The sequence below is a fragment of the Anolis sagrei genome, chromosome 4 (assembly GCF_037176765.1).
Source record: "Anolis sagrei isolate rAnoSag1 chromosome 4, rAnoSag1.mat, whole genome shotgun sequence".
NCBI classification, from domain to species: domain Eukaryota; kingdom Metazoa; phylum Chordata; class Lepidosauria; order Squamata; family Dactyloidae; genus Anolis; species Anolis sagrei.
In genome coordinates, this window is record NC_090024.1 from 172,890,063 (window position 1) to 172,899,200 (window position 9,138).

General features: G+C 37.7%; 1 protein-coding gene across 4 annotated transcripts in view; it reads left to right on the forward strand.

Annotated features, from left to right (window-relative positions):
- The window catches only part of GLIS1 (GLIS family zinc finger 1), a 220,509-nt gene extending 211,574 nt beyond the window's left edge, over positions 1-8,935 (forward strand). For 3 of the 4 annotated variants that reach the window (XM_060773532.2, XM_060773530.2, XM_067467878.1), the window contains 2 exons: positions 4,280-4,447; positions 8,290-8,935. In XM_060773532.2, coding sequence (XP_060629515.2) covers positions 4,280-4,447; positions 8,290-8,429 — 308 coding nt within the window. In that variant the 3' untranslated portion in view covers positions 8,430-8,935. The remainder of the gene's footprint in view (positions 1-4,279; positions 4,448-8,289) is intronic. The other variant, XR_009631356.2, reaches the window with a different exon arrangement.
- The last annotated feature ends 203 nt before the right edge of the window (positions 8,936-9,138 follow it).

Sequence of the window (9,138 nt, forward strand, 5' to 3'; positions counted from 1 at the left end):
GCATTCAACAACAAAGAGTAAGCTCATTGAATCAGAGGGTTTTGCCAAAGTGAAATAACCTGAAGAAAGGATAGATATCTTCCTAGCAAATCTCACTGAGTCTTTTATCCTCATTTGCTCATCCTGTTTACAAAACCTAGGGCAGATGGCAGGCAGCTTCAAAAAGTAAAAGCTTTCAGTATAAATTAGTAAAGAACATGACATGTAACATATTTGTCCCCACTTGGAAACTAATATCAGCAGATATAGAATAGATTATTCTGTGGAAAATGGTTTTAACTGAAGCAGCAAATTTATGATAGGCAATAAATTATATATGAACACATTATAGTAATACGTTAACTACAAAACAGCAGGGGGACATTATATCCACAAGAATACAGCAGAAACAAGTGCACAAGGCAAGTACTGAATTCTTGTAATGAATTTAGTTTATTCTGTAAGAAAACTACATATCGGTCTCAGCCATGATTGCTATAATGATGTGAAAATGCCACTCATGCTGCTACTAAAAAATAAGTTCCATTGAAGTCAGTAGGCTGTATTGTAGAAATATTTTGATCACTGTATATACTTGTTTCTAAGTTTTGAAAAAAAATCAGTTAAAAAAAACTTGGTTAACTTACCCACTAATGACAATGACACCACAGATGACAATGACACCACAATGAGCTCTAGTCTTCCCAACATTTTGGGTTCTTGAAGAGGATTTCAGCAGCAGAAGAGGATTTCAGCAGCAGCAGCCATTTCTAAGAGAGGGTTACTGTATAACTCTTGCCGGGTTGGTGCCATTTTTAATAGGGGCTTACTATATAAGCCTTTCCAGGTTAATGGCCATTTTTAATAGGGACTTACAGCCTTATCACACTAGATCATGAATCCACTTTAAATCCAGTTTCTGCCTCCTGCAGAATTATGGGGTTTGCAGTTTAAGGAGAGCCTTTAAACTGCTCAGCTAGACAGGTCCTGGACCTCACAAAATTACAAGTCCCAGAATTCTGCAGGAGGCAGAAACTGGATTTAAAGTGGACCCATGCTCTAGTGCAGTGATTCTCAATCTGTGGGTCCCCAGGTGTTTTGGCCTACAACTCCCAGAAATCCAAGCCAGGTTACCAAGTATTAGAATTTCTCGGAGTTGAAGGCCAAAACAGCTGGGGACTCACAGGTTGAGAACCACTGCTCTAGTGTGATAAGGCTGATACTATATAAGTCTGTATAAACATGCCTGTATTCCTTCTTGGGCCAAAATATGTGAGAAAGGAGGGATGGCAGCCTGTCTTTCTCATTAGTGTCATTTTAAAATGTTCCTCAAACTAGGTGTGCCATTAAGTTTTATCCTTTAATTATGCGTGGGTCATAACAAAATCTAGAACTTTGGTCCCAAAACCTGTCCTTGACTTATAAGTGAAGTCAAGATAAACATGGTAGACAAAGGAGAAAAATTGTTGGCATTTATCTGTGTTTTCTTTTGCAGTGTCATGAAGAAGGTTTTGTTAATATTTGTTTTTATTCAGAACTTAGCTCGGGTTTGAGATGAATTTGCCCCTGGGTATAGAGACGATAAGCAGAAAAATACATTTATGGGTTGTTGTTTTTTTGAAAATATAAAATCCACCTGAAAACTGAATTGCCAGAGCGGGTACTAAATTATATATGACTAGATATCTGGTCAGTCTGAGTATTATAACTCTCATATAGATCTCCATTGAATAAATTATGGATGAGAATGCATGGACAATGAATAAAATGAAAACCCCATAGAATTTCTTACTTCAACTAAAATAAAATCAGATGGAAATTGTTATGCAGTGAAAGAATTTGGCAACCAAATGAAATAGCACAGCTATTTATATCGTACATGATGTCTTTTCATAAAGGTTTTATGTAATTTGACGAGTTTGACTTATTTGTGCTCATACTTCTAAGTGGAATGACATGAATGAATTGGCATTTAATAGACATATTCCAATAATTTCCTTATTACATCATTCGTTTAAAAAAGCGTTTGAGATTTTTAGGTTGTGGCTTGAGGGAAATGGAGGCAACCAGCACACTTTGTGATGTGGTTAACTACAGCTTTTCTGTGTCACATTCAAAGCAAAATTGTAGCTGAATGTTATGTTTGGAACAGACTCGGTTCCTTTATTAACTGTTATACTTCTACATTTTATTCCACATAAAACATTTAACAGTGATCATTTAAACCGACAGGGTGTTTGGGAAATTCTTCATTGGAAATTAGCTGCCACAGATTTGATTTAAATCTGACAAACTGAAGGAATGCCTGAATGTTGGAGTGGAGGGAATGTCAGCTCAGCTCCAGCCGCTGCCAGAATGGGCTACACTTCTTAAAAGAAATAGAAATGTTTCTTTATGGAAAGCTTTTCTTCTTTTTCTTTTTTTTTCCAAAATGAGGAAACAGCGGAGAAGCCAATTTTATATCATTCCATGGAATGGTTTGCATTTTAGCCCTTGAGGAGTTTAAACCCTTTTTAAAAGTTCCACGTTCTAAATTTTGTACTAAACCACATGTGGTTGTTAATACCCCTATCGTTATGGGATTTGAACCTCATTTTAAGCTCCTGCTGTTACCCTGTCCCATCTTGAAAGATACTTTGGCATGTGGGGCCAACAAATCTGTAAGAACTTAAGAACAAAATGTAAAAAATCAAGACAAAACAAAACATAACCCACAACAGAACAAATATTTTTCCTCTTCCCCTTTAAAGTGATATAACACTTTAATGATGAGGATGGGATGGGATGATGAGTAACATGAAGGGTGCCCAAGACTGATGGACAGCACTTCCAAAGTGAAATGTAATGGAGAATGCATGCAGTTAAAAGAGATATTGATGAAGGTAGCCAAGACATCACTACCCTCTAAGAGATAAACCAAAGGCCTTAGCACAGGAACCCTGTGCCAAGATAAGAAAGGCTTTTAGGCTTCTAAGCACATCCAGCTTCATTTAAAGACTGAGGCCCTTTCCACACAGTTAAAATAAAATCCCACATTATCTGCTTTAAACTGAAATATATGGCAGTGTGGAATCAGATAACCCAGTTCAAAATAGATATTGTGGGATTTCCTACCTTGATATTCTGGGTTTTATGGCTGTGTGGAAGGGCCCTGAGATGAGAGAGAAATTGGAAGGAAGAGAAGAGGTGGCATTCTTCTTTCTTTTTCTTCAGCTTGTGTCCTGCTTGATGACAGGGTCTGCTTCACTGGTTTGTTTGCTCCATTTTACCCAGTTGTGCACCTGATCAGGGCATAGGTTCCTACAAATCCACGGGCACTGTAGCTTTTATTTGGGATTCATGGGCAACAACCAAACAACCATGTGATGTGACATTGATGGTCTTCCAACAGCCGGCCCATCATGTAGGCCTGTCGCTGGAGTGCCTGCATTACTCTCATCCCTACAGTTGTTGGAGAGTCTCCAGTGACACCAACATGAAGGAACGAACTCATCACCACCACAAGAAGAGACTCCCCAACAACTCAAAAAGATCAGACTGTATCACTGAAGGGTCAGGAAAAGTACAACCAGAGGACGTTTCAAATCTCTAAAATCAGCAAACCCAATTATTACTATCTTCTCTAGGGCATTATTGATTCTTCGGTGCTAGGTGTTGTATTTATAACAAACAATTAGTAAAGTAACCACAAACCTGTCCTCATAATTTTATATATTTAATGTATGTGTGTATATCTTGTTTTCCCCCCTAAATGTGACTCAAAGTGACATGTATGCATCTCTAGATTAATGTCTGCTTGCACTCTTAAAAACTTAGCCAGTGCCTCATAACCAACTATCTGTTCCCTATGTTTTTTTTCTATACCTTGTTTACAGATTAATGCCTTTGAGCCTTGGTTCACCTGGCACCAGGTTTCAGATAGTAAAAACTTAACAATTGGGCATCAGGATAGTGTTGACATCATTAGCAGGGCAGTATTGGCCACTACATGTCCCCCAGATAAGCCTGGAATTTGACACTGTATCCATTTCAGGGATTACTCCACCATTTGCACCAGTGTTTTGGGTGCTAATACCAGATCTACTTTTTGCTAAGACTTTGAATCCAAGCCATTGCATTTAAAACTGGCTTAAAATATAAAACTCCACGGTATCATTAAACCTAAGTACTAGAGTTTGATGTCTAGTTTGGAATAGAAATGCTTAGGAGATAGCAATTGTGAGACGTAATTTTCAATAAACAAACTACCATAATTGCATTTCTCCTCCACTGTAACTTTCTAATTTACATCATCTTGCAGGTTATCAAGGCAGCTTTCATTCTATACAGAACTGTTTCCACTATGGAGACTGCTACAGAGCAATGGACTCGTCTGTCAACAGCAATGTGGTATCAGAGGAATCACATTGCTTTAACCCTTTGCGACAAAATGGATATCACATTCTCAGTGCACCTGTTGCTCCAACAGGTAAATTGATTTAACTATTTTAATTTAATCTTCTTTGGTCGTTCCCTGTACATGTTATACAACTATTACAATTCTAAACACTGGTAAGATGCTGCTTTAAAAGAAAAACAGAGATTGAAATTATAATTCTCTTGGTTCCAAAAGTAAACTTTCATCTCAGACTAGCATTTACATATTAGGGACGAAAAATACAGGCCTCCTGTATGTGTGTATTGGAGATGGAAAGAATGTTTCCAATTATTCATCTCAGGATCAAAAACAGGTTTTTGAAAGAATAACAGACTAGTAGATGTTTTGTGCCATTTTCTACTACTTTCGGCATTCCAAAGTGCTGCACAAGAATTCTGAGGAGAAACATGATTTTTGAACCTGTTTTCTGTGCAGAAAACAAGTTTTTATATGCAAAAATGCTTGCTGGAATCTTATTTGGGAATTACCTCATATACTTGTGTAAGTCAAGGGTTTGCAGGTCATATCCTGGATTTTGATATAAACAGTATATCATTCTGCAGAGAGAGAGAAACCCCAATATCAGAGGGCCAAATGCAGGGACTACTTCCCCAGTCAAGAATATAAAAATGCCACAGCATTGAAAGTGGAATGGGCTGGTGTTTCTTTTAAGTTCTCCCAGGACAATCTTAAGCTCTTGCCTTTTGCCACTGTACTCGGAGAAGAGGGATAGTTCCTTTCTTTATAAAAACTAATATATAGTATTCAAATTGACCTGTGGATCAAAGAATTATAGAGTTGGAAGAAACCTCATGGGCCATCCAGTCCAACCTCCTACCAAGAAGCAGGAATATTGCATTCAAATCACCCCTGACAGATGGCCATCCAGCCTCTGTTTAAAAGCTTCCAAAGAAGGAGCCTCCACCACACTCCGGGGCAGAGAGTTCCACTGCTGAATGGTTCTCACAGTCGGGAAGTTCTTCCTCATGTTCAGTCACCCCAGGCTTTCAGGGTTGATTTTTTGACTGAAATTTATTGACATATACATGTATAGATAAGGTACGCCTCATAATTGGACTTACATATGTAGAAATTACAATTGCTCACTTTGGTAATGTCCCTATCCAGTAGAGGGATGCTTCTATGTTATTAGATAACCGAATTAACAAAGTGCCCAATACCACCAGTGTGCATTATGTACTGATGCATATCAGTACAAATGCATATCTGTTTCTCATTGGTTTCCCAGTATGCATCCTTTTAATAAACTAACAGGGCTTCTTAAACTTTTCCACTCAGGACCCCTTTTCATTTCAATTTTTTTGCATAGCCCCAGTTATATAGGTATATAAAATAGGTATAAAAATCAGACAATAATAAATTTGTATTTGTAAGGCTTGCTAAACACATTGGATTTTCCTTTTTATGAAGTACAGCTGAAACGTCTTCTGAAGAGTCCACTGTAAACACTCCACAATAGATTTGTATGAATTTCTAAAACAACAACTAGGTGACATTCAGAAGAAAAAAAACAACATTGAACTCAGGGGACTCCATTTGGGTCAGGAGCTATAGTTTAAGAAGCAATGAGCCGAAACACAGGAAAAATCAGGGTGGAATTTTTCATTCTCACTTGACATTTGGGATTTATATTTTCTCAGCCTGAGAGATTGAAGTCGCCCCTTTGATGGTACAAAACTTCCTTTCTTTAGATTAGCATCAGATTTCAAATTTGGATTGACAGGCAACTGTAAGCCTGAAAGAACAGACAAAATAAACCTTTCAAAAGAAATTATAAGGGCAAAGGATAATATCATGGCAAGACACCAGGTTCAACAGCCATCAGTATACTCTGTGTGTGTGTGTGTGTGTGTAGAGAGAGAGAGAGAGAGAGAGAGAGAGACTCCGAGGGATAACCTTTATGAAATTTTTCAGTTCAGTAATATTTATTTTATAAAGTTTAAATAAATTCCTTTAACCAGGGGGAAAAGAACAAATAATTATGTAATTTTATATAAATTCTGTAGGTGAATTACAGCCATTAGCTCTATCAGACAGTCTTAATTTTAGCTGAGTTGATTTTATGTTGACATCAGAATTGAGATTGTGGCTGGCATCCTGCTGAAGTCAGGTGCAGGTGTAAGTCCACTTTAGACCTACATATTTGGGCAGGAAGGGAGCCAATGCAGAGGTTTCATACCCTTTCTCCCAGTGTAATAACTACGGCCTTTTCCCAATTTACCATCCAGTTCCTGTAGTACCCTTTACCTGCAATTTTATGACTGATGAAGAGAAGAAAATGAGCAAATCATCTGGCTCTTTTCCTGTAAGCAGCTGCAGAATGGTTACATCATTTCTTGAAACCTCTGGAGAACCTTGATGGATCTCAGTAGATGATATTAACAATTCTGTGTATGATTATGCAGATATAGCCAGATGCTTCTTCAGTATCTTCCTACCCTTTTGCTCTCCTTCAGGGGAAGGGTAGTAAGTGCCATACTTTCTCCACCCACATCTTACTCTTATTTTCATGACAGCCCCCCTCTTCCTTCTTTTCCCTTGAGACATTAGAATGGTTTGCACCAATAGTTTGTGGATTTAGCTTTTTAAAAGAAATTATATAAACCTATAATTTAGAAAAGATTAAAAAATCTTGAGGAAACACTAACCCTTGGACAACATACTCCAAAACAGCAAGCATCCGTTCTGTTTACATTTGTTGATTTATTCTGTGGCTCACGGCTTGGAAACATTCATGTACAAATACTTGTAATTAACTCCTTTCTCTAATACTCAAGGCATACATTGTATTTGAGTTACAAGTTGACTCTCTCACATTTGGCTTCCTCTCAAATCACAGTTTAAACCATTAAGAATGACATACTCTACCAGTGTAGTTCCATTGAGGCCTGAGATATCGAAGGGTGCCAGTTTCTCTTTCATTCCTGACTACACATGGCAGCCTGATGCGGTCCTAGTGTACCCCTGTTGCCAACTGGAGGTGATGGGGTGGAGCTGTGTATGAGCCCTGTCTGGTTGCCATGCCCAACTGGGGAAGAAGATCCATGAAGAGGAAGACTACTCCTTTTTTCTGACTACACAATGGCAGCTAGGTGGTGGCTGAAAGAAGCTCTACCCTGGGCTCATCAATTGGCTGTGCCACTGTGCCAGAGCTCCCATTACACAGCCAGAGAAAACATAGTAAACAAGCAGATACTATATCTTTTTGTAACAGCCATAAAAGTACTTAAGTTGTCATAATAGGATGCTGCACTGACATGAGTCACCAAAAGAAGTCTAACCTCAACCAAAAACGCCTGAAACAGACTAGCCAGTTTCATACTAACTTGGCTTTTTATCTGTACAAGTGGCTGTAAATGTGAGATGCCACAAGGTTGTTAATTGCTTTACTGCAGCTTCCAAATGCAGATGAAGTTGCGTCAATTCTGTGTAGTCTCATTAACTGGAAATCAGTGACAAAAGCCATGCATACAAAGTTTATTTCTTACTTTAGGACAAATTGTGTTCACTGCATATATAGACTTCAAGTGGCAACTGGGCAATGAAAATGCATTTGTTCTGCCAAAATTATATGCAGTGGGAAATGTCTATATGTCATGAAGCAGCTGTCAATTTCTCAACTCCAAGGCTTAGACAGACTACAAATGTAGACCAATTTACTGTCTCTTTCTATACAGACATTATATTGACAGAGAATGGGAAAATTTTGCGTAGACAAATGGCAAGAATAGACTGGTTTGGGTGACCCCTCCCCACATGTTTTCACTTTTCCTTTATAAAAGAACCTTCAAACCAGTCATCACTATTTAGACTCCAGTTCTATTAACTATCTTGCAGTACTAATCGGTCTCACTTGCTTACCATATTTCCAGGCTATGAGGTCATTTCTGAAGCGCAGTGTGTATCAGAAGAAGAAGCCATCAATGGAACAGAAGAGAATAATGGGTTTTTCCAAAATGGCACTTTTGATCACTGTTTAAATCATATTCCTCCCATCTACACTGATACTTAAACCCAGCTTGAACGTCTGTCTTCTCTATCACACTTATAATGCCTTTTGTATTTACAAAATCCTGTTCCAACACTGTTTCCTGTATTTAATCTGCTACCTTTTATGTGCTCATTTAACTCACTCGCACATTTACCAATCTTATTTTTATATATATAAAGGAATATACTGTATAATTAATGGGTATCTATTCCTTTGCTGTGGCACTTTGAAAATTGTCCTCTGAAAGGAGAAGGAGGGGCATCTAAAACTGCTTGATGTGTAAGTTCCTTTTAGTAAAATATAAATCTAAATTATATAATATGCTTGTAAAGATTTTTTTTGGAGAAATATGTTTTCAATTTAAGAATGCTGGTCCCTTTAATCACCGTTAATTCATTGTATGTTTGCTTGACTATAAAAGGACTTCTTTAAAAAAATCACAGACCTCATGTACATAAAAGTGTTCACTTTGCTGAGCTGGTTTTATATGTTCAATTTTACATGAAACCATTAAAAACTGGAAACAAGTCTATTGTCATTTGCAACCTTAATTCTGCCAAATTTTAATGTCAGTAACTTGGAACTCTTATAGTTGTATACTACAGTTATTTGTAACTTTAAAGTGCTAAAGTTCAGAAAGCTGATCACCTGAGGGCCTTCCCACACCATTTATCTTCTTTATGAGTGTGGGATAATTGACTTACAATAAAAATGACTTTTTGGCACTATA